Source organism: Microcebus murinus, chromosome 1, assembly GCF_040939455.1.
Source record: "Microcebus murinus isolate Inina chromosome 1, M.murinus_Inina_mat1.0, whole genome shotgun sequence".
In the NCBI taxonomy this organism is placed as follows: Eukaryota; Metazoa; Chordata; class Mammalia; order Primates; family Cheirogaleidae; genus Microcebus; species Microcebus murinus.
The window spans coordinates 155,032,144-155,048,356 of record NC_134104.1 but is presented as its reverse complement, the minus strand read 5'-3'; the positions used below and the strand labels follow the sequence as shown (position 1 = coordinate 155,048,356).

Sequence of the window (16,213 nt, the reverse complement as noted above, 5' to 3'; positions counted from 1 at the left end):
CTGACCTGCGAACAGTTATTCTCACTCATCCCCCTCCCACGTGGTCCAAATGGCTCCAGCTGCTGCTAGTTCCAGAGGCAGCCATGCCTGTGCCTGCAGTCAGCCACTCTCCATCCTGTCCGAAGACAGAGCGTTGTGGGGAGAACCAAAGGCTTCTGTGGGTTACCTCGAAGGACCAGGAGGAAGTCAGCAAACCTACTCAGTTCATTTCAAAGGGATGGTCCCCGCTCAGCCAATACACTGGAGCACCCAGCCTCTAAGTCACCAAAGAGAGCCTCCATGGGCTCAGGTAGGCATCCCACAGCAACTCAAAACATCCTGAACAAAGCTGGGATGGGGCTGTGGACTCAGAGTCTTCTGTGGGCAAAAATGAGACCAAACTCATGGAAATGGTCCTACAGTAGCCTCTCGGTGAGTGTAGGACACTGTCACCCTTTGTGAATGCTTAGCTCTATCCTGGACCTCTACTTTACCCCAGGGTTATTTCTCTGGGAATGGGTTGCTCTGCCACCTCAGGCCCCCAGCTAACTGGAACTGAAGCTCATAGGAGGGGCTTTCCAGAGTCCAGCAGGAAGGCAGTTTCCTGCCTTCCCTAACAGCTTGCTCCCCTGCCCAGCATCCCCCCTGCAGGGCCCACTGTCAAGGTGAGAGGCAGGCCTAGGGCCACAGAAATTTGCCTCCCTTTGGGCACTCCAGCTGCTCATGGCTCTCTCTAAATGAGCATCTATTGGGAAAATTGTCCATAACTTTGTCTTTAGCCTTCTCCAAGGCCATTTTTCCAGACCAAACTTGAACCAAGTAAGAAAGTATCTTCTACTCTGGGACTCTGCCCAGGATTTCAGGGGATGCAGGAATCCCTCGGGAGATCTGGGCCCAGGACTCCTGTTCTCTGCTGCCATGTTGTAGAGCCAGGACACACATCCCCCAGGATGACACAGATGCTGGTGGCCAAGGAAAATGACCAAGGAAAGAGATTTGGTGAAAGAGAGGAAGGGAACCAGGGGAGGCATGGCAAGGAGGTGGCAGGTAAGTGGGGAGCCGGCGCAGAGGTGGTTACCTGGGTGAGATGAGGGTTGGGGTTGAACCCACACTGGTTGCAGACCTTGTTGTGACACTGGGTGCAGGTGTTGAAGTTTGGCTGGCTGGGAGTCGACGTGAGGTCCGAGGTCTTGCATATGGGACACAGGGTGCTGCTGGGAAGGGGGGCGATCTGAGGGACAGAGTAGGGTGATGTGGGAGTGCTGCTTCTGTCCGGTGACACCGAAGGGGATCTCCCTGATCTCTGTGTCTTGCTGTCTACCTGCAGCGTCCTGCGGGGACCATCAGCCTCCTGGGCTGCTGGGCCCTGTGCCCTCGTCTCCCGGGGGCTCCCACGGCCAGGAGCAGTAGCAGAAGCCTGCTTCGGGGTTGGGGAAGCTGCTCTCTGGCTACCGGGGGGCTCCTTTGTGTCCAGTCTCCGGGAAATGCTGAAATGACATTGAAAATGACTGTGTTAGAGACAAATCTTAGAGAAGCAGCCTGCAGAGGTCTCTAACAAGCTGGGCAACCCCACCAAGTCCCATCACCACCCTTCTTCTCCTGCCCAGCCAGTGGCAGCATCACAGCCACCATTTGCTATACCCTGCGCTGAGCCCTGACAAGAATTCCCACTCGAATTCTTGACACCAGGACATGTGGCAGGATCTGAGTGTCCCCTCTTACAGCTTGATAAAGTACAGATTCTGATTCAGTAGGTCTGGGGTGGGGTCTGCATTTTTAAGAAGCTCCAAAGTGAGCTAATACTCTGGTTTGCAGACCACACTTTCAGTACCAAAGTCATAAACCTACACATTAGAAACACCTAGGGTAAAGCTGGGCATGGTGGCACGCGCCTGTAGACCTAGCTACTCAGGAAGCTGAAGCTGATCATTTTAGCCCAGGAGTGCAAGACTGTAGTGACCTATGATCATGCCATTGCACTCCAGCCTGGGTGACAGAGAAAGATCCCTTCTGAAGGAAAGGAAAGCAAAACGGAAAGGAAAACGGAAAGGAAAGGAGAAAGAAAGGAAAGGAAAGGAAAGGAAGGGAAGGGAAGGGAAGGGAAGGGAAGGGAAGGGAAGGGAAGGGAAGGGAAGGGAAGGGAAGGGAAGGGAAGGGAAGGGAAGGGAAGGGAAGGGAAGGGAAGGGAAGGGAAGGGAAGGGAAGGGAAGGGAAGGGAAGGGAAGGGAAGGGAAGGGAAGGGAAGGGAAGGGAAGGGAAGGGAAGGGAAGGGAAAGGAAAGGAAAGGAAAGGAGAGAAAGAAAGAGAAAAAAAGAAAAGAAAAGAAAAGAAAGAGAAAGAGAAAGGAAGGAAGGGAGAGAGGGAAGGAAAGAAGGAAGGAAGAAAAGAAGGAAGGAGGGAAGGAAGAAAGAAAAAAAGAAAAGAAAAGAAATACCTACGGTGATTTTAAAAATTCTGACTCTAAGACTGCACTCCGGACAAATTACATCAGAAACTGTGGGCAAAGAATGTTGGCATTAGTATTTTTTCCTCCCTGGGAGATTCCAACACGTGTCCAAGGCAGAAATACTGCCCTGGCAGGTCTGTTACATTCTGGTTTGTCCCTTTCGGATGTTGAACCCAGACATTCAGGAATGAGGGGAAACCCAATGAATAGTTGATGCCATCTCCACCAGGCTGTACACAAAGGAATATTCCTTCTGGTGGCTCTCCAACCAGTCTGATGGCAGACCAAATCTATGAGGATGGGATGAAGTGTTACTTTTCCTTTGGGGATGGAATTCTAGGATCCAGCCCTTGAGAAACCACTGAGTGAGATTCAATATGCCTAACCCCCACCTCCATCCCAACATGGCTGCAGAGGAGTCAGCAGAGTAGGGTAGTTGGATAAGGTAAAAGGCAAACCAGCAGGCTAAAATCTAATTCCCTTATATTCCTTCTCCTTTGACTCAACTTAACTTCATTTCGGCCAATTTTCTTCTTTTCCAATTTGAAAACACAAAAAACCAAAGACAATGCTTTATATCGTTTATATTTTCCTGAAATTCTATACTTGCTTTGGTCTGTATTCATTTGGGTAGATGCAGGCACACAGGAGGCAGGGCAGACTCTCTGAGAGCCCCACAGAGACCCGACCACAGCTGCCTGTGGAGGAGGCTGCCCTGGCTCCTTCTGCCCCAGTGTCCCCCAGTCCTCATAGGGTCTGACTGCTGCCCCCATCTGAAGGCCATCTGCTTGCCAAAAGATTTAGGAACCAACTGATAGGGCATCTTAGGACAAGCCATTTCAGAGGGGAGATGAGGAGCCCACCTGGGAGGCCCACCCCAAGATACTCTGAAGTGCTTCCTTCCTTCTGAGGACCTGGAGGTGGACAAACATAAAGACTCTTCTGGAAAAAAAAAGTAAATGTCCGCTAAACATTCCAGTCATCAATCACCAACAGCATACACTTAGTCATCCAGTCACAGACCTGCCACTTTCCTCTCTAGTAAGACAATCAGAGTTTGAGTCTAACCCCTGTGGGCTACCTGTGCTGCCAGCTGTGAGGCCCAGTATGGTGGTGGCCACAGCATCTCTGACCCACACCTGGAACCTGGGCTCCTCTAGGGCCTTTCAGTATACCAATTTCTAAGTATCCTAAAGAAATATTTCCTACATGGTTAAATTAATAGTTTCATTTTTCACTTAAATTACTTGGGGCTGGAATTTAAAGGCAGCCCTTGAAAGCAAATCAGAAGCTACTGAGAGCCCTTTATAACATGTGAATGAGCTACAGCCTCCTCTCCAGGCTGTGCAAGCCTTCTGAGAAATTTAGCAATTTCTATTGTATTTGTGTTGCTTGAGAAATAATAGGGAATCTTCTGTGTACACAGTGACTTTTTTTGTTTTGTTTTGTTTTTTTGTTTTTTTTTTCTTTTTTTTTTTTATTTTGGCATATTATGGGGGTACAGATTTTAAGGTTTCAATAAATGCCCATTTCCCCCCCTCCCCCCAAAAGTCTGAGTCTCCATCATGACCATCCCCCAGATGGTGCACATCTCACTCACTATGTATGTATATACCCGCCCCCCTCCCACCTCCCACCTGCCCAGTACCCTATTACTGTAGCACCTATGTGTCCACTTAGGTGCTACTCAGTTAATACCAGTTTGCTGGAGAATATATCTGGTGCTTGTTTTTCCATTCTTGGGATACTTCACTTAGTAGTATGGGTTCCAGCTCTAACCAGGAAAATATAAGGTGTGCTATATCACCACTGTTTCTTAGAGCTGAATAGTACTCCATGGTGTACATATACCACATTTTATTAATCCATTCTTGGATTGATGGGCACTTGGGCTGTTTCCACAGCCTTGCAATTATGAATTGTGCTGCTATAAACATTCGAGTGCAGGTGTCTTTTTTGTAGAGTGTCACTGGATCATTTGGGTAGATGCCCAGCAATGGGATTGCTGGATCAAATGGTAGATTCACTTGTATCGCTTTAAGGTATCTCCATATTGCTTTCCACCACAGTGACTTTTTAATTCAATGTTGCATCACAATGTAGTCTTTCTGGAGACATTTTATGTAAAGATTAGGAATCTAATTTTTTTTTTTTTAAGACAGAGTCTCACTCTGTTGCCCGAGCCAGTGCCATGGCATCAGCCTAGCTCACAGCAACCTCAAACTCCTGGGCTCAAGCAATCCTCCTGTCTCAGCCTCCCGAGTAGCTGGGACTACAGGCATGCCACCATGCCTGGCTAATTTTTTTTCTATTTTTGGTAGAGACTGGGTCTCCCTCTTGCTCAGGCTGGTCTCAAACTCCTGAGCTCAAGCCATCCTCCCACTTCAGCCTCCCAGAGTGCTAGGGTTACAGGCAAGAGCCACCATGCCCGGCCAAAATTTTAAGTTAACTTCCAACTCAGTTGCAGTGACAGTGAGTAAACAAATAATACCTTCTGCACCCAGCAAAGTCTGCACTGCAAGGGCAATGCTCCCTGCATTGGTGTGTGCCCACAAATCACATGGTGGCCGTCGTGATAACTGGTAATCACAATACTTGCCCATGGTCCCAACACTCTCCTCTCCTCCTGGATGATTCCCCATACCCTCTCCTCAATCTTCAAGCCTCCAACACCTCCCTCTGTCTCTTCACTGTTATTGACGATCTACTGGCTGTCTCACTGAAAAAGAGAGACCACTGGAGAGGAATCTGCACAACCACGGCCTCCCTACTTCTGTCCTCAGTGTTTGCCTGCCTCTGCTCCCAAGGCACACTTCTCACCTTCACAAGTTCTCCCCTCCCCTTCATCACCCACTCTCCCCTCTCTATCACATCATTTCAATTTCCATACAAACATGCTTCTGAGGATAAAAGAAGCACTTTGCCCCATGACCCCTTCAGCTTCTCCCCCATTTCTCTGCTCTTCTTTACAGCAAAACTCTTTGAAATCGCCTCTACTCACTACCTCCCACCCCTCTCCTCCCTCCCTTTCAACCTACTCTAACGTGGCTTCTGCCCATCCCTCCACAGGAATTGCTCACGTCACAGCCACTGGGGACCTCCACAGCATCAAATCCAACAGCATGTCTCAGTTCCTCACCTCACCTGACTAGCACAGCCCTTGATCCCAGGTGAGCACTAGCCCCTCCTGCAATGCATTCTCCACTTGCCTTCGGGAGCACCACCTTCTCCTGGGCTTCCTCCTCCTGCCTGGCCATACCCTTCTAATCTCTTTTTGCAGGTTCTTCCGTATCTCCCAAGCCTAAAGCCCCACTTCTTACCCAGGGCTCAGTCTTTAAACAAATTAGCTTCTCTGAGTGCTCACAATCCCAATGTCTCAAGACTTACCCAGTCTCAGGCTTTAAATCACATTTCCCGCTGACAACTACCAAATGTCTATCTCTGGCCCAGACCTTTGCCCTGAACTCTTCACTTGTCTAACTGCTAACTCCACATCTTTACTGAGATGTTAGAGGCATCTCAAACTTGACATGCCCACGCTGCGCCCCTGATCTTTCTCCTAAATGTGCTCCTTCTGGTCTTCCCCTTGGTGCCATCTCTGATTCCCTTCTTCTCTCATCCTACATCAATCGGTCAGTAAATCTTGTTGGTTTCAGATTCTGGCCAATACCACTGCCTCCTCACCTGATCTGGTCCAAGTCACTGTCATCTCCTCTTTCACTACTGTAGAGCCTCACTCCTTCCACTCACTCCTCTGTGGGCTTCTCGCCATGCAAGCAGCCAGGAAGGCTGTAAATACTCAAGTCAGGCCACTTTCCCTCTCTGCTTAAACCCGCCACAGCTTCCTTTCTCTCCCAGAGGAAAAGCCAAAGGCCTTATAATGGCCCATGAGGCCCCACGAGATTTGCCCCTTTCTCTCTGGCCTCATCTTCTATTCTCTCCCTCCCTCACTCCACTTCTCTTATACCTCTGGCCATGTGTGTTTGCTGTTTGTTCCCCTGGCACTTGCTCCCTCTCAAGTCTTTGCTTTCAGGGACATCTACTCTGACCATTCTATTTAAAACTGTGCTTCTTGGCCGGGCGTGGTGGCTCACGCCTGTAATCCTAGCACTCTGGGAGGCTGAGGTGGGCGGATTGCTCAAGGTCAGGAGTTCGAAACCACCCTGAGCAAGAGAGAGACCCCGTCTCTATTATAAATAGAAGGAAATTAATTGGCCGACTAATATATATAGAAAAAATTAGCTGGGCATGATGGCACATGCCTGTAGTCCCAGCTACTCGGGAGGCTGAGGCAGCAGGATTGCTTAAGCCCAGGAGTTTGAGGTTGCTGTGAGCTAGGCTGATGCCACGGCACTCACTCTAGCCTGGGCAACAAAGCGAGACTCTGTCTCAAAAAACAAAACAAAAACAAAAAAAAACTGTGCTTCTGTCCCTCCTGCCTTTTTGTTCTTCACGGCGCTGAACACTATCTGAGCCATCATAAAACAAATTTATTCCTTTTGTGTATGCTCTAGGATCCCTGCATTAAACTGCCAGCTCTGTGTGGGCAAGGCCCCAGTGTGCTTTCTTCACAGCTAAGTCCCAGTGCCTAGCAAGTGCCTGGCACAAACTGGATGCTCAATATGTATTTCCTGAATGGGAGGGCTATAAGCACATCATGACTCAGAGCTGTAAAATATGGCCCATAAGTGTTTTAGAGCTGAGGAAACATGGCAAGTTCCTGGCAGGGCACTTGGCCCTTCTCTGGATCTAATCTCAGGCAGGAAAGCACTGCCGGAGCAATAAATACCGGGGGTCTTCTCCAGCTGCTGGCCACACCCCAGCCCCACCTAGAGGGCTCTGCTGACAATAAATGGTGGGAATGCTGACTCACCCCTCACCGTGAGCCACCTGTCACATATTAACTCCTTCAAGCCTCACAGCAAATTCACTGGGTAGGATCTATTTTGCCCACTTCGCAGACAAGGGAACTGCCACACATAAAAGTTAAGTAACTTGCAAAGCCATCATGACTTGCAAATTGAGGAGCTGGGATTCCCATTCCCAGGTCATCAGTCCATGTCCTTAACCCCTGTCCCACACTGCCTTTCTAGCGGAGTATAGTATAGCTAGAAAGAGTGGGAAGCATTGCAATTTAGATTCTTTGGATTCTTTTTTCTGAAGAGCTAAGTGGAAGCTGCCTAGGAAGAGGTCTCTGACCATTTTGCTCCCCACTGTATCCCCAGGACCCAGCGTCACACTTGGCCCTGAGTGGATACTCAACAAGCATATGCAAAGTGAACAGAAGGATAGGTGAACAGTATAGCGAGCCCACAAAGTGGGGATGAGTTAGGGCAGTGACATCATTCAGTTATGACCACTTTCCCTGGAGTTTGCTCAGCAATGCTGTGAGACTCGTAGAGAAAATGATTGCAACAACAGATACTCATTCATTCAGGCATTCAGGCATTCATAAACACTTGCCGACCCCTGGACTGGTTCCAGGCCCTGTGACAGGTATTGATGGTACTAAGGAATTATATCTCTTACAATGAGATGGGTCCACAGGTGTTCATCATATTGTTATTCTTTACATTATACATATTTTATAAGTATTCTTATATTCTTTATAAATACCTATTCAATATTTAATTCAAATAAATTTTTTAAAAAGTGGATCAGACAGGGATCCAGTCCTCTGGGATCCTCCAGTCTAGAGTAGAGACAGATGTGCCAGCAAATCCCTGCAAACTACACGGCCACATGGACTGGGGGAGGGCAGACACCTCAGAAGCTCTGAGGATGAGGAGACATCTAAACCAGGTCTTAAAGGATGGGTTGTTCACCCTGAGGTGGAAGGGCAAGGTAGGCAGAGAGAACCACATACACAAAGGCGCAGAGGCACGTCGGAGTCTGCTCCGTCTGGGTAGATGTGCAAGGCAAGCATGGCAGATGTAAGTCATTGCTATTCTCAGTGCCTAGAATAGCTCCTGGCAATAGTGTGTGCTGAACTACCTGAACTAATCGGAAAGCAAAAAGCTAAAATGGGAAGGGCCAGGACAGCAGGGCTTCTAAGGTTTTCAAACAGGGGAGTGTTTAGGCTGTGTGTCAAAGAGGAAAAGATGGTGGGGGTAGGGAAACCATGAGAATAAGGCACTAGCCCACGCAATAGTCCATGAGGTGAGAGGGAGAGAAGGTATAGCAGGGGGTAGTCTGGCTCACGCTCTAAAGAGGAATGTTCCTTTTAAAAGCCAATTGGTGGATGGGGAATGGGGAGTGAAATAGCAAAATTACAAATTAGGTTTTGGTTGTATTGAGGTTGGGGGCAGGGGTCTAAGAGACATCAGGAGAGAGATCACAGCTTGGGTTCAATTCAGATAAATCTAGATATTCTTATCTGGGAGAGTTAAAGGTCCTGTTCTGAGGTAATTCCCGGGGAGAGAGATCACCCAGAGAGCAGTACCCAGAAAGGCATTGTAGAGAGCACCAACATTTATGGGAGCAGAGGAGGTGCCAGAAACACAGCAAAGAAAGAAGGACAAAAGAGAATGACCCAACAGTGTTAATGAAGCTCCCGTGAGGGGGAGCATTCAACAATGCCATGTGCAACGATTAGTCTACAAACATGAAGGCTGAGAAGTCACAGAAGAAAAAGGCCAGACCCATGAAGGCCACACACTGTGAATGCCCAAGCCCTCTCCCAACCCAGTCCAGCTTGGAAGGGCAGGGTCCCTCTCGGCTGAACACAAGGCCCACCATGGCAGGAACTCCAATGGTCATGACACAAGTCTCAGGTGGTTAGAACAGCCTAAGACCTCCTCAGGAGGGAAGAGGGGAGCCCTCTAGAGGCTCTCCTTATAGAACAAAAACACCAAAATATGTTTGGTCTCCACCAAAATATGGCTGCTGAATAGTAGAAAGGAGGGGATGAGGAAAAGGAGTGGGAGGTGTCCATAGGCAGGACCTAGACCAGCCCCAAGGATGACCTAGTCTCTTGGACATGGATCATCAGCAATGATGCCCTTTGAAGCCAATGCTCCTCCCACCAGCCTTGGGAGCCCTACTACTTGGGGAGGGCTGGGATAACGAGAGGTAAGCAAGGAAGGGAGAGGGACATAGCCACAAAGCAAAGACACAGGAGGATAGGCAGGTGCAGAAAAGGGAGGGGGCAGCGATTTGAAGGAATGGCTGGAAGTCAAAAGGGGAGATTCACAATGCCTTATCCAGGGAGATATATTTTCTTAAGATGGCCAAGAACAGTAGAGGATATAGAAAAACCCAGATTGCTACCAGCTCTCCTTCCTTTCAACATTTAGGGTTATTAATTGATCAGAAACAATCTTAAGTCAAAGCTGTCTGCCATGGCAGGAAAGGAGCTCCCCGGCCACAGGAGGGCTGTTGGAAGGGAGACAGAGCCAATTCAGTCAGCCTTCCCCTCACCAACCCTCAGGACCCCTGTGGCCTCCTGTCCTATGCCATGACCACAGCTGGGAGAAATAACCTAGACTACACTGGTCAGAATCTGGGCTCCCCTCTGCCAGAAACCCACAGGGCAGGCCTGAGGCCAACAAGCCCCAGTGACTAAAAGATCCTCCAGATCCCAGATACGTCCATAAGGGAAGGGTGCTAGGGAAAGATGAGGCTTCCCCTGTCCATGGCGGGAAGGAGCCTGCAGCCCCTCTGGCAGCTGCAGTGGGGAGGGCCTGCTCAGGCTGAGGCAGAGGGGAAGGAAAAGCAGGGAGGCACAGAGCCTGCAGTGCCCAGAGGGAAACCAAGCTGGGCCCCACAAGGCAGCATTCCAGAGCATGCCCCCCACTGCTTCCAGTTGAACATTTGAAAGGGAAATGTTTCACATTAATAAATGGCTATCTTTGTTCACCAAGAGGGCAGTGAACTTAGGGAAACTGCTTCCCTTAGAGCAGCCAGCAGAGTCCCACAGCTTCTAACAAGGTTTTGATAAATTCATGGCTGACCTTTCTGTAATGGGCAATTATGGCTGGCCAGATGCTGTGGGAGGATACTCTCCTTTGGGGCCCATGGCAGGGGGTATCACTGGGCCACCCCAGTGATCCCTGCACATTCAGGCAGAGAAGCAGAGGCTGTAGAACAGTGGTGCCAGGGGCCAGTCCTGAGTCCTGAAGCTCCTCTCTCAGAAACAGATGTGAGAATTCACAAAGTGGGCTTAGAAAACATTCTAATTTTCACATGAGAAAACATTTCCTGACCTGTCCAGCCCTCAAGGCAGTGGCGTCCTATCTTTTTGATCATTTGTCCCTAACAATCAAACATGCTTGTGCATCCCCAGCAGGTATTTATCTGCCAATTACATGCATATATATTATGGATAAAACCCACCTCCCCAAATGGAAAAGTTTTAAAGGATGAGATTGAAAATAAATGTGCCAATGGCAATCACAACAACAACAAAAGTAAATGGGACTTGATTTAAAAAGCCTCTGCACAGCCAAGGAAATAACAGAGCAAATAGACAATGTACAGAATGGGAGAAAATGTTCCCAAGCTATACATCGAATAAAGGACTAATAACCAGAATCTACAAAGAACTCAAACAAATCAGCAAGAAAAAATAAATCAAACAACCTCATTAAAAAGTGAGCAAAAGGGCCGGGCGCTGTGGCTCACGCCTGTAATCCTAGCTCTCTGGGAGGCCGAGGCGGGCGGATTGCTCAAGGTCAGGAGTTCAAAACCAGCCTGAGCAAGAGCGAGACCCCGTCTCTACTATAAATAGAAAGAAACTAATTGGCCAACTGATATATATATAAAAAATTAGCCGGGCATGGTGGCGCATGCCTGTAGTCCCAGCTACTCGGGAGGCTGAGACAGAAGGATCGCTCGAGCCCAGGAGTTTGAGGTTGCTGTGAGCTAGGCTGACACCACGGCACTCACTCTAGCCTGGGCAACAAATCGAGACTCTGTCTCAAAAAAAAAAAAAAAAAAAAAGTGAGCAAAAGACATGAACAGAAGCTTTTCAAAAGAAGATAGACAAAAGGCCAATAAACATATGAAAAAAATGCTCAATGTCACTAATCAGCAGGGAAATGCAAATTAAAATCACAATGAGATATCATCTTACTCCAGTCAGAATGGCCTTTATTAAAAAGTCCAAAAACAATAGATGCTGATGTGGACGCAACAAGAAAGGAACACTTACACTCTGTTGGTGGGACTGCAAACGAGTACAACCTCTATGGAAAACAGTTTGGAAATTCCTCAAAGAACCAAAAGTTGACCTACCATGTGATCCAGCAATCCCACTACTGGGTATTTACCCAAAGGAAAAGAAGTCATTTTATCAAAAAGACACCTGCACTCAAATGTTTATTGCAGCACAATTCACAATTGCAAAGCTGTGGAATCAACCCAAATGCCCATCAATTCATGAGTGGATTAACAAAATGTAGTATATGTACCCCACAGAATACTACTCAGCCATAAAGAAGGATGACTTAATGTGTTTTGCAACAATTTGGATGGAATTGGAGACCATAATCCTAAGTGAAGTATCTAAAGAAAGGAAAAACACCACATGTACTCACTATTAAATTATAACTAACCAATGAGCATACATGTGCATAGAGGGAAGTAAAATAATGGAAATCAATGAGGGGGGAGAGGGGAGAATGGAATAGGTGAAAACCTACCTAATGGGTACAATAAACAATAACTGAGTGATGGGCACTCTCATAACCATGCCTCAAGCATTATAAAAGTGATCTAAGTAACCAAAACTATTTGTACCCCATAATACTTTGAAATAAAAAAAAGAAAAGAAATGTAGATAGAAGTTTTCATACTTTCTGCCTTGTTCCCTTTCTTCCCATCCCTTGGCATATGTGCCTTAGTTTGGAGGCCACTGCTGAGGAAATTCTTAAACTACCAATCTCCAATCTTGAAAGTAGTCTCTGTTGGCTTCCCAGACCAGATTCTGTCTTGCTGCCAGCCATGCTCCATTGGAGGTGTACTTAAGTCAGTGGCAGAGGGGCCCCAGGCCCTCAGGGGCTGGCTACCAGGTTTCCTGTTTGTCTATGGACCAAAAAGAATTTGCTTGGCTGACAATAGCAGTGAAAATCTCCATAACGCTCAGCCACACCACTCGGTAGGAGCCTGTGATTGGACAGGAGGCTGGCATCATGGGCTCAAAGCCTCTGAGATACTGGGGAGGGAAGATGCCACACCCAGGGTTCCTGGGCAGGGAGGGGTGTCATGCTATAAGCAGAGCTCCCCTTCAGGCTGGTATCTTCCCTTCCTAACTTCCTAGCCCCTTTAAGTTGTGATCTCACTTAGAAGGTAAGTTTCCAAGACCCACAAGACCCCAGAGTAACCTAGAGAGCTAGTAGCTCTTCCTTGGTACAGGTGAGGACAAAGCACCATGCTGGCCTGGTAATGACCCCCATAGCAAGTGTGTATTGAGGTATTTGGGCATACAGGCACTCACATTCCTAAGCAGACAAACCCGCAAGAAGGAGCCATTAGTGTTACCAGGTATCTACCACTTCCACTCATCCTTCCCACTCAAAAATTTCTAGTAGTTGAGACTCTTCCTGTGGCCAAATAGCAAGCTTCAATTGATCCCAGGCCAGTCTGTTTGGGCCAACATAGAACATGTTTACGGCAGTGAGCTCTGACTGCTTTGCTGTTACTGAGAGAGAGTTTGGTATGAGACTGCAGGTGGGACAGCAAGGACAAAATGTAGCAAGAGGAACTGGTAGGAGGAACAAGAGTTGCGGTCATCAAACACAGGGGCCAGGGAAAGCTGCTAGCATCAGAGGAGAGACCACCAGAGTCTGGGAGCAGTGGGGAGCCAGGCCATAACTGCAACATATAACTGCAACACGAGCAAACCCTGGGACCTCATGCTCCAGGCCTGAGGCCTGAGGCCTGAGTGGGTCTGCTGGTTAGAGAACGTCTCTCAGGGCAATATGATTTGGCCTTGGTCCCTTCAGGACCAGCCAGTCTCCAGAATCCAGAGCAAGTATGAAAACTAAGGGTAATTTTCCTCTAACCCCAATTGATTAGCAGTGACTGCCTGGAAGGCCAGGTTTGGGAAAGATCAGGGGGGAAAATTGTTACCATCAATTAAGCACAAAGGCCATGGACTTGTCATCCATGGTATAGAACAAAACCAAGTTCTTAGACCTGTCTCAAGTAATATCTCGCTTCTTGGAATGTCTCACTCAGAATTAGGCCAGGCCCGCCTCAGACCAAATTCATCCTCTACTAGAAAGAGACCAGTGAGTATACAGTAGTGGTTCATGTAATGTTTACCTTTGACCTTCCCCTCAGTCTCCATCCCAAGGCTTTCCCAGAGTCACAAGAGCTGTATGTGGCCATCAGTCAGCTGAAGCCTCAAATGCCATGAGCTCAGTGCATCTTTGAAGGCTGAATGTCTCTTGCACCATGGTGTCTGTGAAAAGCATTGTGCAACTGACAGCTCGCTTCAGGGCAAGTGAGTGGTAGATGTAATCCTCTTAGTCTAAGGACTCCGTTGAGGGGTTCCTAGTCCTTTGATCACACCCTAGAAGTTTATTCATTCATTCATTCATTTAAAAAGAACTCATAGGAACCAAGTTCCTTGAGTTCTTGAATGTCTGACCATACCTTTGTGACTTTTAAACTTAAACAGTATTTTGGCTGGATATAAAATTCTAGGCTCACATTTCTTTCCCTGAGGACTTTGCAGATATAGCCACTCTTTTCTATCATTGATCATTACTGTGCGGAGCACTGAGCCAGCCTGATTTTCTCTCCATATAAATATATTAACTTTTTCCCTCTAGATAAAATAGAATTCTTTTTTTCTTTTTGAAGTTCAATAGCTTCACCAAGATGTGTTTTAGGGTTAAATATTCATGCCATATCTATTTTTCCTGAAATTCAGTATGGCCTTTCAAAATAAAGATTTATGTGTTCCTTTATTTCAGAGGGGAAAGTTTTCTTCTATTATATCTTTGACTATTTCTGTGTTCTACCTGTTTTGTTCTCTTCTCCAGAGATACCAATTATACCTATTTTGAATTTCTATTGTTTTTCCATTTTCTAGGCTGCTGGCAGCCTGTGGTTTTCTCTCCAGCTGCCACATCCTGCTCAATTTCTTAGGCAACTCCACCTCCCTAGTAACTCCTTGGGATAACACAGGGTTCAGAGATGCTCCTTAAGCTTCTGTATGTATGCTGGCTGTGCTAACCAGTCCAAGAAGGGGATTGTTGGTTCTGGCCCTCTGAACTCTAACCTCTCTGCTCTAGTTCCTCAGAGACAAGTTTTCCTTCCTAACATGTTTCCTCATCCTGGACTGATTTTTCTATACTTAGAAACCATTCATTGTTTAGTATGTTTCAAGTTATGGGTGTTTGTTAGTTTTGCTGAAGGTAGAGTTTTCATTTCTATTTCTTGTTCTTGCAGTTTTTGGTTAGTTCAGTAAAGAGACTGAGCAAAGAGATGCTTTTACTTAATCATACTCAACTAGAAGACATTTTACAACCCAAAACAAATGCCATCTTTCCCTGACTTTCTACCTATGCAAATTCTGAGCTTTCTAAAGCACTAACCCCTTTACAAATGATTTAAAACCTTAGATCTTATCCCTAGGGGAAAAATGTACTCACTCATAAACATTTTTGTTTGATTTTAGCAGGTACCCAAATCTCTCTTGAAGCCCATGGAGGCCAAACTCCTCCTCAATGGCTGACTTGGCCATTAACCAGAGGGCCCCTGCCTTGTTTCTTGATGTTTGCCCACATGCTCCCTACATGCAAACCCTGCCTGAGGCCTGGAACCTCACTGATAAGCCAGGTGCCTTCCTGCATCCATGTGTATAGGCTCTCCAAAGGGCTAACTGAATGCCTCTACAGTACCATTTGAACTCAACTTCTGGTGTGGATGCTCCCTGGGGTATGCTCCCCTAGGCATCCTCTACCTGCCAGCCCCAGTGCTATCTGCTGCGGGGCACTATCTGCTTGCTTTCTGTCTCTCAGGTCAGATTGAGACTCCAATGAGGACAGGGGTTCCTAAAACCTAATGTAGGTACAATCTATGTTTGCTAGTTGAAAGAAGCAGAAGTTCCACAGGCTCTTATAAATAATTGATGAAAAACAATTTGTAATTAGGCAAGGTTTATAGGAAATGATCCTGCTAAGGCCTGAAAGCAACTTCTTTTTTTTCTGTTGCCCAGGCTTTGTTGCCCAGGCTAGAGTGAGTGCCGTGGCGTCAGCCTAGCTCACAGCAACCTCAAACTCCTGGGCTCAAGCGATCCTCCTGCCTCAGCCTCCCAAGTAGCTGGGACTACAGGGATGCGCCACCATGCCCGGCTAATTTTTTCTATATATATATATTAGTTGGCCAATTAATTTCTTTTTATTTATAGTAGAGACGGGATCTCGCTCTTGCTCAGGCTGGTTTCGAACTCTTGACCTCGAGCAATCCGCCTGCTTTGGCCTCCCAGAGTGCTAGGATTACAGGCGTGAGCCACTGCGCCCATCCTTGAAAGCAACTTCTTTTAGGTGAGTTAAACAGTCATATTTATGCCATTCATCTTTTACCAACGTGTAGTTAAACCAATTATTTACAAATTCCAAGGGGAAGTGATCTAAAGATTGGGTTTTACTACAATGCTATAAAAAAACTGGCTTCTTTAGCTAGGACTCAGTAGAAGGGAGAGCGTTATAGCTTTGTAATTAATGCCCCCTAATGCCCTTTTTCCTACTTAGTTATCAAACTTGAGTAACAGCTCATCAGCAGGAGATTCCTGGGGGAGCCAGGACAAGTGGGGACCCATGCTGGGAGCTCAGAGGG

At 47.2% G+C, this 16,213-nt stretch overlaps 2 protein-coding genes across 3 annotated transcripts in view; one reads left to right on the top strand and one right to left on the bottom strand.

The window, feature by feature from the left end:
• Positions 1–16,213, top strand: part of GPX1 (glutathione peroxidase 1) — a 266,951-nt gene that overhangs the window by 15,316 nt on the left and 235,422 nt on the right. The window lies entirely within an intron of this gene.
• BSN (bassoon presynaptic cytomatrix protein) overlaps positions 1–16,213 on the bottom strand; it is a 100,403-nt gene that overhangs the window by 41,123 nt on the left and 43,067 nt on the right. For both annotated transcript variants that reach the window (XR_012921483.1, XM_076007709.1), the window contains exon 2: positions 1,058–1,466. Coding sequence is in view for 1 of the 2 variants with exons in the window: in XM_076007709.1 (XP_075863824.1) it covers positions 1,058–1,466 (409 nt within the window). In the remaining variant the exon portion in view is untranslated. The remainder of the gene's footprint in view (positions 1–1,057; positions 1,467–16,213) is intronic.